At 41.5% G+C, this 16870-nt stretch overlaps 1 protein-coding gene across 1 annotated transcript in view; it reads left to right on the forward strand.

Annotated features, from left to right (window-relative positions):
- Window positions 1-16870, forward strand: part of LOC141271462 (uncharacterized) — an 89154-nt gene that overhangs the window by 50641 nt on the left and 21643 nt on the right. Inside the window, 7 exon segments of the mRNA XM_073681533.1 lie at window positions 197-227; window positions 230-324; window positions 452-631; window positions 713-836; window positions 920-1017; window positions 3751-3841; window positions 12005-13427. Of these exon segments, the coding sequence (XP_073537634.1) occupies window positions 197-227; window positions 230-324; window positions 452-631; window positions 713-836; window positions 920-1017; window positions 3751-3841; window positions 12005-13427 (2042 nt within the window).

Raw genomic sequence — 16870 nt, forward strand, 5'->3', positions numbered from 1 at the left:
TCAGTGCTGAGCCTGTGATAAATCCCTGTATGTGACTATAGTGTGATTGTGTGTTATACCGGGGGCAGGACGGGGCCATGACTGGATGTAGTGATCATGTGAAGCCGGTAACAGCTCCGGAGATTTCTTACACGGGATGTTTATGATGTTACATCGTCATCTTCTCCCCATTCAGGTCCCTACAATATCAGATCCTCTCAGTGGAGATATTCTATATAAGAGAATTTTCCTGATTGACCATCAAGGATGGATAGGAACAGGGACAAGATGGTGGAGAGGATATTACACCTCACCCTAGAGATCCTCTTCCGGCTTACTGGAGAGGTGAGAGATTCTGATGACGTCACATTACATCATTCTTATCTATGGGAATAACAGATGGACAGAACTGGAGAGGTGAGGACTCTGGAAATGTCGAGTGAGATTTATTAATGTGTCTCTCCATAACCAGGATTACACAGTAGTGAAGAAGACCTCTAGTGAGCGCTGTCAGGACCCTGTGTCTGAGGGAGGGAGAAGACCCCTGCGCCCAATCACGGAACCTCCACCTCACCCCCTGATACATGAGGACATCAATGACCAGAAGATCCTAGAACTCACCTACAAGATGATTGAGCTGCTGACTGGAGAGGTGACACTGCTGGGAATGCTGGGACATTATACAGTAATGCTATGAATGGATTGGGGATGACGGTATCATTGTATGTGTCAGGTTCCTATAAGGTGTCAGGATGTCACGGTCTATTTCTCCATGGAGGAGTGGGAGTATTTAGAAGGACACAAAGATCTGTACAAGGACATCATGATGGAGGTTCCCCAGCCCCTCACATCACCAGGTAATAGACAGGACTAAATACACACGGCCTATAATTATCTGTATGTAAAGAATGAATTCAGTCCCTGTATGTGTTTCCTCCAGTTCCATCCAGTGAGAGGACAACACCAGAGAGATGTCCCCGTCCTCTTCTTCCACAGGACTGTAAACAAGAAGATCCTGATGTTCCTCGGGATCATCAGGTAGATGGAGAGAAGGTGCCATGAGATCTCCCCTATGATGTGTAGACGGCTGTGCAGGGCTTGTGTTCAGTCTTGTTTTATCCACCGGTATTAACACTGAACAGACCATTTATTAGAGGCATTAAAGGGGTTGTCCACTACTTTTACATTGATGCCCTATCCATAGGATAGGGCATCAATGTATGATCGACCAGGGTTCTGCACGCGGCACCCCCACCGATCAGCTGCTATCGGTGCCAGTGGCAGCGGTCGCCGGCCGAAAGTCCTTACCTGCAGTTCCTGGTCATCTAACTGTAGTGGCCGGGAGGCGGATGTGCAGTTACAAGCGCCCTGCGGATAGGGCATCAATGTAAAAGTAGTGGACAACTTCTTTAATGTATCAGATTAGATCAGTGAACCTGGAGTACAGTATAAAATCTATTGAATACATTTTCCATGGATCAGTATTGAACGTGAATCAACAATGAATGAATCCATAAATGAGGTCATTGATTCTAGAGCAGCGAGGACCAGTATTTAAAAAATTGTCCACCTTGTTCGAATAGGATATGAAGAATAATTCTAATGAACATACGTTCTGCAGTGAAGCAAATTACAGTTGATTACAATGTGGTGAATGATTGATTAAGGTGTTGGAACGTAGAATACATTATCCTTTAGCAGCAGATGGGCTATAAGGGTAGAAGACCAGTTCTAGTGCTAGTGTTGTCTGAGGGGAACACTAAAACAAAACTTGTATGAAAAATCGCAAAATTCCAAGATCATTGAATGATGTAAAAACTTTGCCTGGTTGGATGAATCCAGAATTCTGAGGCATCATATGGAGAAGAGGGTCAGAATTTATACACAATATCATTAATCGATCAACCCTTACTCTCAGATTGGTAGAGATGGAGTAATGGTGCAGGGAATGTTTCCTTGGCATATTATGTGTACTCTATTACCTATACGACAGTAGACAGTAGGGCTTTCTTACATGTAGTTAACCAAATTCATCCCTTTATGGCAGAAGGACAGTGCACCTTGCTATGAGGTTCGTATAGTCATGAATTTATAGTATAGTCATTTATTCACAGTTCCCAAATGTTAATCCTATACAGCATGTGTGTCACGCACAGTGTGGGAAAGACTAAGTGCAACACGAAGAGATGAGGGGAAGGAAGCCCAGACACTAGGGAAAGGGGGAGTGGAGACCCCTAGACAGATCTAATAACACTCTGCCTACCCTACCGTCCCTATATTGGTTCCACACCAATCGCCAAACAGGAAACCTAAGCCCTATATATCCCTAGACCGAGACCCTGGCTAGGGAGGGGGGATGAGCACTGGTCAGTCCCCACTATAAACTAAAGACAACAAGGGAGACAAACAAGGGGAAAGAAACTTAGCTTGAGCAGACTCCAGAGAGATAACACCAGACGGCCTCCAAGGCACCCAGAGAGGGAGTAAGCTGACTGGTAAAGCTCCAAGCCTTCACAAGGGAACAAGTGTATATGTCACGCCAGGTGTTAGTGCAACACAGAGGGAAAAGGGGAACGGAGCCCAGACACAAGGGAAAGGGGGAAGTGGAGACCTCCTAGTCTGGTCTAGTGTCACCCTGTCTCAACTACCGTCCCTATATTGCCTCTCCAGCAATTGCTGCACGCGTGCCTTGGCCTACCTTCCTTGGCGTATGACTACGGCTAGGGATGGAAGGAGATGAGCACTAGTCAACCTCCACTAAACACTATAGACAGTAAGGGAAGACAAAACAGGGGGAAATTGCTTAGCTTTAGATGACTCCAAATATGCACACGGCCTCAAGCTCCAGAGAGGACCAAGTACTGCTCCTGCTAAGCCTCACAAGTAGAAATGAATATAGCTGGCAACTCCCTCTCAGACACACCAGGTATTTATACACCCAGGTCAGAGAGCTAATTAGCAACAGGGAGGTAGCCGCTCGGTCCTAAAGACAGCCTCTTATCTAAGAAGCTGTCTGCAATGCCAAACGTAGAGATCTCCTGCAACCAACTGCAGGGCGACTGTCTGTCACCTCTGACACACCCATGACAGTATATCACCGCCGACTCCCAGAAGCAGATTGAGAGTTTATAAACACGTGGTTCAAGGTGTGTCAATCAGAGCAGGAGGGAGGTTGCTGCTGGGTCCAAAAGTCTGAAGGATTAAGACGGCGTCTGCAATGCCAAATGCAAAGACCTTCTGCAGTCAGATGCAGAGCGGCTGTCTGTTGCATCTGACACACCCGTGACAATGTGTGGGACGAGGTAGAATGGGTTGTTCAGAACATGTCAGGACCTCCCATCTAATTTGTGATGATTGAACCAAGCTATCCTGTCAGCATGGGCCAATATTCCTGAAGAACGATTTACACCTATCAGAATAGATGACATGGCAAAGTTCTGGGATTTGAAGGCCAAAGGAGATTTAACCTGCTAGTATATGGGCGTCTCTAATAAGGTGGCCATTCAGTGTATGTTTTACATCTGGTGGAGATGACAGGATAAAGCTGATCCTAGTGTCTGGATCTTCTCACAATTTTGTGGTTATGGAGACTGCTGGGTAGAATTAGGAGCCGACATGTTGGATTTATACCGGAGACCTGCAGCTACTATACATGATAACTATTGATGTCGTCATTTGTGGTCGTCATGTTTGTTTATGATCTTTCTGTTCTTCTAAATCATTTCACACGACTTCTCCGTCTGTCTGTGACTTTTACAATATTTCTTTCAGGGTGAAGATCTGCCCCATATTAATACTACAGAGACATATGTGAGGTGTGATGAGCGGTGTAAAGAGGAGATTCCTACAGATAACCGCGCAGGTGAGTAGTGACCACTAAATGCAGAGATGTCATAGACTCTACTCAGTCATTGACCTCTACAATTAGCCTTTGAAATTTTAGTGCATGTTCGCAAAGATCATTTATTATGAATTTAACGCTTAAATAAAAAAGGGATTTTTTTTACACTGTTTTGCAGTCGACTTTCCTCGTCTAAGCTGCTGCCGAGACAGTAGTCCTGTATTAACTGCCATTAACACCGGACACTGTACTCAGTGGGTGTCTCTAAATATACTATTGAAGCATGTTGGTGTCGGTGACCTCTGACATGTAAGGCATTTCCGGTCAGCCGCAGGTTAAACTGATATGTACAAGAGAATTTTCTCAGCCTAAAAACTGTAATACAATTTTTCTTTCCAACCATACAAACACGTCTATATATCTCTATATGCCAGTACATTATAAGATAAAATAAAGATACAAAACAATTTCAATAAACCTGGACATAGTTTGTGTCTCTGTAATTGGAACAACCTGTACAATACAGTGAGCACATTACTTAAGGTGATAAGTAAATGTCATGAATAAAAATGGTGCAATTGTTTTTAAAAGAAGCACTCCTCCCATCAAAGTTTTTATCCTCTTAGTACAGTGCAAAAAACATATGATATAGCACTGTGTACTTATAATTGTTCATTTTGCCTTTCTACCCAGTTAATTCTTCTCTTTTCTCTTCTCTATGTAGAAACAGGAAGTCTCGTGTCCCTGCATTTATCATTCCTCTCTTCAACTTCTGACCCACTCCCCCCCCCACTATAGACTTTTGCAATGATTCATGACCTGTGCAGAGAAAATTGATCTCCTCTTTCTACATAGAACATAGAAGGATTCAGCTAGTCAGTTTTTAATGAAAAACAGAAGAATTAGCTCCTTAGAAGGGCAAAATTAGCAATTGTAAGTACACAGTGCCGTATAATATGATGCCTGCATTATATTAAGAGGATAAAAATTTTGATGGGAGTCCTGCCGACTACGCCAAATGTAACAGGGCTCAGGGTGGTTCTCGTCTTCTGCATCCCGGCCCGCTACAGAAAAATGGGATTTTGTTTTAGTGTGTGTCTGTGTTGCCATTTTACTGTAATGGACACATCCCAGCTTTACTCTGCCACTTGTTGCTTGGTTCTGGTTTCCAATGAACCCAGGATAAATAAACCACACCAGTCCATAAAAGCAAATTCTATTTTACTAACAGTTAGTTTTGCACACGTTGAATAGTAGGAGATGCAGATGTCGTTATCCTTGGTTCAATACAGTGGCACACTGGCATGTTCAGCGTCACGGTTGGTATATAGCAGAGTGAGACTGTGACCTTTATCATTTCTGTATATAGCGCCACTTGAAGCTGTGCCTTTCTCAGTGACCACTATCCTTCTTTTCACTTCTTGGGACGCTCCTCTGGCTGTCACCTTACTGAGTGTGCCCCCAACCTTGCTGACTCTGTCTCATCTCAGACCCGCAATTTCCAAGGCCTGGCCGACACTGAACCATTCCCCAGAGACCCTTAGGGACTGTAATAAAGTTTCTGGTTTTACAATCCTCCCCGACTCGCCCGTTAAACAGTAGACGGCTGCCACCAATGGGTTTCTCTCTGCTTTCTGTTTCCTTCGCCACACCACACACCCGGTGATGATCACCTATTTTCTGAGGTTGTCCTTAGTACTTTCTTCCTATCTCTTATAAAAAAAAAACACAATACATTTTCATACATATAAAATGTCAGAAGTTGTCAGAGAGATGGAATACCATCATATACACCCTCACTCTTCCCCCTTCTTTAATGATGGTCCTCACCGACCATCCAGCACCTATAAGAAGGGTTAGTGCATGCATAATAAAACACACCAAAACGAGCAGAACTGAAGTCTTGATCTAGATGTCTTCCCTTGGATGGAAGTCTTCACAGGACACCCGACCCTTCTCAGTTAAGGGCCCCAGAAGAACAGATATCACAGTCCCACACAATGTCCACAATTCTTAAAAACGTACTTAACCCGGTCCTTCTTGGTAAGGTCCCCTGAACACGTAAAAGAGTCCATAAAAATTACAGTCCCTTTTTGCTGAGGACATCAGACCCTCACAAGTGTGCCAGCACCTGCAGTCCAGCAGAAAAAGGCGCAACAAAACAAAAATAAAAGATTTTGCCCACTTGGCTATTACAGGCCCACCTGGCAAGTGGGTATCTCAAACAGTCTCTCTGATTCCTTTAGGAAAAGCAGGCCTTCTGGCCAAAAAGATTCCAACAGTCCTTTTCAAAAATAACAATGGCGAGAAGCCTTAAATTTGGGTCCATCTGGTCTCTAACTCAGAAAAATTTTCTTCAACACAGCTTAGCAGCCAACTTGAAAAAACTAAAAGATGTACTTATGACCTACTTTCTCCTCACTGTCCCTCAGAGCACTTCTTTTTCACCTTCATGAATTTCTCCCAGATGGTTGGAGAGGGTGGCCTCTTCCACTTCCAAGGCTTGGATACTTGACTGGGCCTGGATCTTCTGCCCCAAATAATGGTGCACCACAACTCATGTGCATAGGCCCATAGCTGGTAACCTGAGTTGTGTTGGTTTGGCGCCAGACGTATCGTTTACCTTGGTGGCCAAAACGTTCAATTTTGGGTTCATCTGACCACAGCATCTTCCTCCATACATTTGGGGAGTCTTCCACATGTCTTTTGGCAAAGTCAAAACAGGCTTTACAATTTTTGTTTGTAAGTAAAGGCTTTTTTTCTGCCACTCTTCCATAAAGGCCACCTCTATGGAGTGTACGGCTTATTGAGGTCTTATGGACAGATGCTCCAGTTTCTGCTTAGAAATTTTGCACCTCATTCAGGGTTACCTTAGGTTTCTGTGCTGCTTCTCTAATTAATGTCCTCCTTGCCCGGGCTGAGAGTTTTGGTGGGCGGCCGTATCTTTGCAGGTTTGTTGTGGTACCATGTTCTTTCCATTTGATGATGATGGATTTGATAATGCTTTGGGGGATCATCAGAGATTGGGATATTTTTTAGAACCCAACCCTGACTTGTATTTCTCAAACTTTGTCCCTTATTTGTTTGGGGATCTCCTTGGTCTTCATGGTGTTGTTTGGTCAGTGGTGCTTCTTGCTTAATGGTGTTACAGCCTCTGTGGCCTTTTAGAAAAGGTAAAATGTATATACTGACAGACCATGTGACATTTAGATTGCACACAGGTGGACTTCCTTTCACTAAGCATGTGACTTATGAAGGTAATTTCTTGCACCAGAAATGTTTAGGGGCTTCATAGCAAAAGGGCTGAATACATATGCACATGCCAATTTTTAGTTATTTGATCCCATAAATTAAATTTATGCTTCACACACAAATGGGGTTACAAAAATATTTAAACACAGGTTGTAATGTAACAAAATAGTTAAAAAGCCAAGAGGTGGTGAGGGGGGGGTGAATACTATCGCAAGACACTGTATATACACAAAAATGGTATACAGACGTTCCCCTGTCTATTCGGTGCAATCAGGCAAATATAGTCAGATAAATTAGCCCAAGGGATGGTCACACATTTTTCTTAGGAGCGTTTGTGTCCTCACTCGGAGCTACTATCCGAATTTTCATAAAACTGCATTCAGATATCCCCCTGTAGGGTGTGTTCAGTTTGATAAGACTGGGTTCAAATCAGCTTGTGAAAAATCACGAGTGTCATGTTTGCAAATTGCAGAATTATTTGGCTCTATGTGCAGTTCTATGTTTGCTTCATGGGTGGTTGCAAGAGAAACCTGAAGCAGGGTAGTGTATATTGATTTTTTTTTCCTTCTGATCCATCAGACACCATTTTCTTTATGGCACAGAACTCCACAGTGTGAATATGTGCACAGCTGATAACAAGCGGTGAGGGGAGGGGAGAGGATGATACACAGATCTGGCAGTGTGTGGGTGTGGTTATAGTAAACAGCATTAGAAAGTGAAGCATAGAAGCATAGTGGGGCTGAGCTTGTGCCGTGCTGGTACATGAGAAATCAAAACATACCATGTGACCAGCGCTGGATAAATGCCCCCAGAGGAAAGAGTTTTAACATAAAAAAGGTGAAAAATGGCTGAATGCAAACCCCTTCCCCAGATAAGTGAAACTTTAAAAACTGTAGAAAGTCACATATGTGGTTACTGATTTTTCAAGCACAGACCAATCATTAGCCTTTAAACTAGGTGATCGTAAACCATTGCTTGCAGAGGACACTGCTGCAAATTATTTTTCAGGTTACTCAGTGTTCCTTTAATTATGATGGAAGCCAAAGTTTTCATTGGCTTCCATTATGGATAAAAAAGTATAAATGATTTGTTCTGCTTTCTAATATCCTTTGCAGAAAACCACTAAAAAATACATAGCTGTACACTTGCTCCAAATCCATGGCTTGTTTGTACATGACCATACTTCTCCACCCATGTGTCCTGCTCTGTGCTAGACTGTATGTAGCTGTCGGAGGATGTGAGATGGACACCTAATAGCACTGACTTACAGGCACGTTTCATGAGTCTGCATTGAACATGTTATTGGAAACGTTTGGTGACATGTACTGTGAATCCTAAGCCCACGGAGAAGACGGCTTTAACAAAGAAGTGAAAAATTTGAAAAGGTGTATTAGGATTAAAGACTTGTGTAGCTGAGTGTACAGTGAATCTTAACCCCTTCATGACTTTGAGATTTTCCGTTCTTGCGTTTCCGTTTTTTGCTCTCTTTCTTTCCAGAGCCATATTGACCATAACTTTCTCGGTCAATATGGCCATGTGAGGCCTTGTTTTTTACAGGATGAGTTGTACTTTTGAACGCCACCATTGGTTTTACCATATCGTGTACTGGAAAATGGGAGAAAAATTAAAAGTGCGGTGAATTTAAAAAAAAAGTGCAATTCCACAATTTTTGTTTTTTTTACCATGTTCACTAAATGCTAAAACATTATGAATCTCTGGGTCATTACGAGTTTGCAGATATCAACCACGTATAGGTTCTTTTTTAAGTGGTGAAAAAAAATCCAGCTTGTTAAAAAAAAAAAAAATGACGCCATTTTCAGAGGCCTGTAGCATCTCAATTTTTCAGGATTTAAGGCTGAGTGAGAGCTTACTTTTTGTGTGCTGAGCTGATGTTTTTATTGATACGATTTTGGGATACATGTGCGATGTTTTGATGGCCTGTTATTGCAATGTTGCTGTGACTATGAAACGTAATTCTGCTGTTTTGATTTTTTTTCTCGTTACGCCGTTTACCATTCGGATTAATTCTTTTTATATTTTGTTAGATTGGGCGTTTCTGAACGCAGCGATACCAAATATGTGTTTTGTTTTGTTTTGTTTTTTATTTTGAATGGGGCAAAAGAAAGGTGATGTGAACTTTTATATTTTTTCATTTTTTTAATATTTTTAAAAACATTTTTTACACTTTTTACTTGCTTCAATAGTCTCCTGAAGAGACTTTAAGGTGCGATCATCTGATCGCCTGTACTACAGGGCTTCAGTCCTGCTATGTGTAGCAGAATTGATCATCTGCTGGCCACAGGGGCGGCACTGATAGCAGATCAGCAATGACAACCATAAGGGTCTCCTGCAGACCCCGGATTGTGATCCCATCAGCGCCGCACGATCATGTGACAGGGGCGCCGATGGGCGGGTCTTATGATGCGCTTCCAGTAAGCACAAGTTTAATGCCGTTGTCAGAGATTGACAGTGGTTATTTAATTAGATAGCAGCCACGGGTGGATCGCGATTCCACCCGCGGCTGTTAGGGACACATGACAGGTGATAAGATCAGTTGTCGTGTGCCTGAGAACATGGGGGCTCAGCACCATAGCCTGCATGGAATGCAGGGATACCTATTCATCATAGGTCGTGAAGGGGTAAATAAGCATACATCACCATTTAGTGGCCAGAGCTTGTAGGAACAGGAACAAAAAGAGAACACGCAGGAACAATAAAATAGGCGTGGGTTGACGGAGAGGAACCAAAAGAGAAGGACACAAGGTCATGTGATAACTGTGTCGCAGCTAAGAATTATAAAAGGTCCAGGGGAGCAGAAAAGGGTAGGAGTCGATGGCTAACCTGCATGAGGACAGACAAATGGAAATAGCTGGCTTATAGCCGCAACTACCAGCACGGGCTAGACCAGTGAAATGAAGCCTCAGTCTTGAGTGAGGAAGAGGGATCTGAGGGAGAGTGCCAACCAGAGGGATCGAGATGACCTGAGAGAGGGAGCCAATCAGAGGATTCAAGAGAGAGGGAGATCCGAACAGAGGAATCAAGGAAGTGAGATCAGAAGGATCGAGGCGACCCGAGAGAGGGAGCCGATCAGAGAAATAGAGAGAGAGACGATCAGAGGAATCGAGAGAAACAGGGAACCAATCAGAGAAACTCAGACGACTGCGGTGTAAATTGTGGTACAGAGGGGACTTGGGGGTCGCACAGGAAACGGAGGCGGTAGGTATAAACGTCATCACTAAAGCAACTAGTCAAGGGACTTGTAGCTTCACAGAGTAGTTCCACTGACTCCCGTTAGGGCCTGTACTGAGATCGTTATTGCCTATGTATAGACTAAGCAACGACGGTGAAGAGTACGAGACTGACTATGACACACTATAGACCAGGGTACGAGGACCAAGACGTCATTAACCATCATTATTGTTTGTTGCCTTGTAAGATAGAGGTTTTCATTGTTAGATTTGTTATAGCAACTCCCACTCCTAAAAAGGGGTAGGTATTTCCATTGTAAAATACTTCACTGCATTTGTCAGTTCTTCTTAATTCTGTATCCTAATCACCTAAACCGTTGTGTTAGATTGATAAATAATTTTTGGTTAAGTTACCATTGTGTCTTCATCTTCTGCACCATTGCATCCACGCACCAGTTTACAAGGGGACAACCTATTGGACTAAAATCATAGTTTAGTCTCTGCTTCATTGTCTACTGTATTTTTTTTTTTTAAATCAGGTAAATTTTTATTCATTTAGAGAAAAAAATTATGAAATACAACTGTAGCATAACAATTTTCCATTTTCTTATAGCATAAAGAACCCCACCTTCAACCCCCCTCCCTTTTAACAGACCGCAATAATCCCTCATCGTTATATAAGATATGGTCCAATATCACACAAAACATCCTATAACCTTTCAATACATTTCGTAGTGTATTCACTTGAATCTTCCCTTCAATAGCATTAATCACACCTTCCATGGTGCCCATAGGTTGTCACTAAGTTTGGCATTTTTCCTTTTTAAATACATTTTCTCGTCTATCCGTACCACATAATCCACCTGCCTTATATACTCTTGTCTAGAGGGAGGTTCCATTCGCACCCAATACCTAGCTATTACCTTTCTAGCTGCATATAAAAATCTGGCAATTGCCAATTTTGCAATATCATTCCCCACAAGTTCCTCCACATATCCCAACAGGCAAACCATTGGATTTCTAGGAATTATACAGTGATAACGCCCTTCAATTAGGGCAACTACTTCAGACCAATAGCTTGCAAGTTTTGAGCAACTCCACATAACATGTAGTATACCGGCAGCATCTGACCCACATCTCGGGCAATCCGAGGTCTCCTGTATTCCTATTCTGAACAAAAAATCAGGCGACCTATATGCTCTGTGAATAAGAAGTAGTTGGGACATTCTGGCGGGTTCACTTAGAGACAGCTTTGGGATATATTCTAATATGGATTCCCATTTGTCATCCTCAATGGTACCAACATCTGCCTCCCACCTTCCCTTAGCCAAAACAGGGTAATTCAGTAAAAAGGTGTGAAGCAGATCCGCATACACCGTAGATATAACACCTGTTGTACATCCCCCCATACAAATATAATCAATAACGATATCCCTTTGAACAGATAGGTTCTTAATTTTTCCCTTGTTTAAAAAACACATGTTTAACCTGTGTATACTGATAGCTGTGTCCATCCGATAAGTGAAATTCCTCTTTCAGCGTCTCTAGGGTTTTGATATTTTGGTTATCCATCAGTTGGTAGATATATTGTATACCTTTTGCCACCCATCCTCTATTGTCTACTGTATTAGTTGATAATTGAATTAAAATTTGTATGGAAACTTAAAAAATATTGTTATATCAATATTAATATACTTTCAAGTCTATGTTACTGAAATAAAATAATAACTTTTCTTCTGTGCAGATGACTGTACCAGGAGCTCAGAGGGACATCTTTTATTTTCCGATTTTACAGGAGATGATAATGCTATTACGCCAGAAAAATGTGAAGAGCATGGAAATATCCCAGATATACGTCCAGCCCGTCTCAGAAAAAATCTGTCATTGGATCCTTTTTTTCAAAAAGTCTTTTCTTCTGCTTCATCAAAGACCAATACGCAGAATAAAAGTCGCAGAACAGCTGTTAAACATAAAATAGCTCACACACAGGAGAAACCATTTTCATGTTCAGAATGTGGGGAATGTTTTACACAAAAAACACATCTTGTTACACATCAAAGAAGTCACAAAAAGATGAAAACATTTTCATGCTCTGAATGTAGAAAATGTTTTAAAAAGAAATCTGTTTTAGTGGAGCATCAGAGAATGCACACAGGGGAGAAGCCATTTTCATGTTCAGAATGTGAAAAATGTTTTAGTCGGAAAACAAATCTTGTTGCACATCAGAGATTTCACACAGGGGTGAAGCCATTTTCATGTTCAGAATGTGGAAAAAGTTATATGGAGAAATCCAGACTTGTTACACATCAGAGAATTCACACAGGGGAAAAGCCATTTTCATGTTCAGAATGTGGGAAATGCTATATTTGGAAAGCTAATCTTGCTGCCCATCAGAAAATTCACATGAAGGAGAAGTCATTTTCATGTTTGGAATGTGGGAAATGTTTTAATTGGAAAGCTAATCTTGTTACACATCAAAAAAACCACACAGGGGAGAAGCCATTTTCATGTTCAGAGTGTGGGAAATGTTTTAATCGGAAAACACATCTTGTTTTACATCTGAGAAGTCATACAGGGGAGAAGCCATTTTCATGTACAGAATGTGGGGAATGTTTTACAACTAAATTATCTCTTGTTAGACATCAGAGAATTCACACAGGGGAGAAGCCTTTTTCTTGTTCCGAATGTGGTCAATTTTTTAAGCTGAAATCGGACTTAGTTGCACATCACAGAAATCACACAGGGGAGAAGCCATATTTATGTTCTAATTGTGGGAAATTTTTTAAGGAGAAATCAAATTTAGTTGTACATCAGAGAATTCACACAGGAGAGAAGCCATATTTATGTTCTAATTGTGGGAAATGTTTTAAACAGAAATCACATTTAGTTGCACATCAGAGAATTCACACAGGGGAAAGGCCATATTCATGTTCTAAATGTGGGAAATTTTTTAAAACGAAATCTGTTTTAGTTGTACATCAGCGAATTCACACCGGGGAGAAGCCATACTCTTGTTCAGAGTGTGGGAAATGTTTTAAGGAAAAATCAATTCTTGTTAAACATCAGAGAATTCACACAAGGGAGAAGCCATTTTCATGTTCAAATTGTGGGAAATGTTTTAATCGGAAACCAAATCTTATTGCACATCAGAGAATACACACAGGGAAGTAGCCATTTTCTTTTTTTTTTAATGATTTTATTAACAATATGTTACAAGAAAAACTGCAAGTTTTAGTAAAGTAATGTCACAATCTAGAAGAGAAAGGGTAAACAATATACAGTCCATTGAAATAGTATTCATACCTTGTTTACAAATTTAAATGTATTTTTGGGGGATTTTATTTGGTATACCAACACAAAGTAGCAAGTATTTGTAAAATGTAAAGAAAATGATGCATGGTTTTCTAATTATTTTAAAATATAAATATGAAAATTGTGATGTGCGTAGTCTGATACCCTTAAATAAAATCCTGAGTGATCACATCATTAGTAAATTGAGTCCACCTGTGTGTAATTTATTCTTAGTATAACTTTAGATTTGCTGTGAATGCCTCACAAATTTGTTCAAGAACATTAGGGATCAAACCGCATCATGAAAACAAAGGAATATACTAGACAGGTCAGGGATAAAGTTGTGGAGAAGACTAGAGCTGAGCTAGGCTATAAAAAATAGCTCATGCTTTGAACATCTCACAGAGCACTGTTCAATACATCATACAAAAATAGAAGCACTATGGCACAATTGCAAACCTACCAAGACATGGCTGTCCACGTAAACTGACATCCCAAGCAAGGAGAGTACTGATTAGAGAAGCAGCCAAGAAGCCCATGGTCACCCTGGAGGAGCAGCAGAGATCCACAGCTCAGTTGGGAGAATCTGTCCATAACACAAATGTAGTTGTATACTCCACAAATCTGGGCTTTATGGAAGAATTGGCAATAAGAAAGCAATAAGATGATCCATTTGCAGTTTGGAAAAAGCCATGTAGGGGACACAGTGAGTAAGTGGAAGAAGGTGATTTGGTCAATGTGACCAAAGTAGACCTTTTTGGAATAAATGCAAAATGCTATGAGTGGCGGAACAGTGATATTGCATATCACCCTGAAAACGCCATTCCCACTGTCACACGTGGTGGCAGCATCATGCTGTGGGGAGGTTTTTCTTCAGGGACAAGGCCCTGGTCAGAGTTGATTGGAAGATGGATGGAGCTAAATATAGGGAAATCCTGCAGGAAAACCTGTTAGAGGCTGCAATAGACTTAAGGCTGGGGTGTAGTTTCACCTTCCAGAAGGACAATGACCCTAAACATACTGCCAGAGCTTCAATGGATGGTATAGATCAAAGCATATTCATGTGTGTGAATGGCCCAGGCACAGTCCAGACCTAAATCCCATTGAGAATCTGTGGCTAGACTTGCTGATCACAGACACCTCCATTCAACCTTGCTGAGCTACAGCTAGTTTGCAAAGAAGGATGGGCAAAAATTTCAGCCTCTAGATGTACAAAGTTGGTAGAGACAGACCCCATAAGACTTGCAGCAAAAGATGGTCATACTAAGTCTTGACTCAGGTGGAGATGAATACAAAAGCATGTCAGAATTTTTAGGTTTATATTTTTAAAATAATTTGAAAACCATGTATCATTTACTCTACACTTCACAAATACTTGCTACTTTGTGTTGAAATATCACATAAAATACATTTACGTTTGTGGGTGTAACGTGAAAAAAGGAGGAAAAGCTCACGGGGTATGACTACTTTTTCAAGGTATAGTGGATGACTAAATGATTATTAGAAAATGTATACAATTATCTATGACAATTTGCGATTGAAAAGCAATTAGTATGTAGAGACTACACCTATATATGAACCATATATATCCAGTAGCATGTAGAAGTTTGGGCACCCCTGGTCAAAATTACTGATATTGTGAACAGTTAAGCAAGTTGAAGATGAAATGATCTCTAAAAGACCTAAAGTTAAAGATGACAGATTTCCTTTGTATTTTAAATATATATTTTTTCATCTATTCCAAAATTGTAATTTTGAAGATATAAATGCCACTGTAAAATATTTAACGTTTATATATACTGTAATGTAACTCCAGCTAAAAAGGGTTGTCTAGTACTGCTCTCTTCTGGCTTTATTTTACACTGGCCATGGAGAAACAATGCTATATTGGATCAAGACAGTTGGCAACCATCCAGTGACCAGCTTCTCTCATCTAATTAATCGGATGTCTTATTAATTTGACCAGACATGGGGTCATAGAGCAAATGTCCGAATAGGGTGTCACCCAAAAGTAAAAAAAAAATATTCGGTCATGGAAGCGCTTGTCTTATTTTTATTATTATAGCACCATTTATTCTATGCCGCTTTACATGTGAAAAGGGGTATACATAATAAAAAACACAAGTACAGTAATCTTGAACAGTACAAGGCACCAACTGGTACATGAGGAGAGAGGACCCTGCACACGAGGGCTCACAATCTACAAGGGATGGGTGAGGATACAGTAGGTGAGGATAGAGCTGGTCGTGCAGCAGTATGGTGGAGCGAGGGTTACTGCAGGTTGTAGGCTTGTCGGAAGAGGTGGGTCTTCAGGTTCCTTTTGAAGGCTTCCATGGTAGGCGAGAGTCTGATTTGTTTTGGTAGAAAGTTCCAGAGTAGGGGGGAAGCACGAATGGAATCTTGTATGTGGCTGTGGGAGAGGAGATTGTTTGTATGCGTCTGCCATGATGTGCATGTTTGCTTTTGCATTTCCTTGTGTAGTGGGTGTGTATGTGCATGTCTGTGTGTTTGCATGTGTACATGTGTGTGCATGCGTTGTTGTATACATGTTTGTGCGTGACTGTGCACGCGCATGTGTCTGTGTGTGTGTGCATGTCTGCGTGTGTTTACATGTGCATTTCTGTGTATATATGTGCATATCTGAGTGTGCATTTCTGTGTGCTTATTTGCGTGTGTCTGTGCATGACTGCATTTGCATTTCTGTGTGTATGTACACATATGTGTGCGCGTGTCTGCACGTGTATGTGTGCTTGCCTGCGCTGCGTGTGTATGTGTGCCTGTCTGCATTTCTGTGTGTGCACACGGGCACGTGCATGTGTATATGTGCCTATCTGCACACATATATGTGTGCATGTGTTTATGCGCACTTCTGCATGTCTGTGTGTGTCTGTCTTTATGCGTGTGTGTCTTTATGCGCACATGTCTGCTTTCTCTTCCGAAGATTTATTATAATCGGGTAGAAATTTTAGAAGATGGCATGGGGAAAATGTGTGAAGAAACAGGATAGTGAATGGGTGAGGGTACTGAATGGGGAAGGAGGATTTATGAGGAGACAATATGGAGAGTGGTGGGGGTGTGAGGAGACAGTATGGAGGGAGAAAAATGTGAGGGGGACACAGAACAGAGACTAGGTAGTGAGGGGGAAGGTATAGAGATGCTGCAGTATGGGGGGAACAGTGTGAGGGCACAGCAAGGAGGGAACAGTATGCTGAGGAGGGGGAGTGTGATGAAGGGGCACAGTATAGAGACTGGGCAGTATAGGGGGATGCAGTGTCAGAGGACAGTCTGAAGAGGGGATCCAGTATAGAAAAGAGAGGAC

This window comes from Phyllobates terribilis, unplaced genomic scaffold, assembly GCF_046119375.1.
Source record: "Phyllobates terribilis strain yellow unplaced genomic scaffold, ASM4611937v1 Scaffold_5__5_contigs__length_657084704, whole genome shotgun sequence".
NCBI classification, from domain to species: Eukaryota; Metazoa; Chordata; class Amphibia; order Anura; family Dendrobatidae; genus Phyllobates; species Phyllobates terribilis.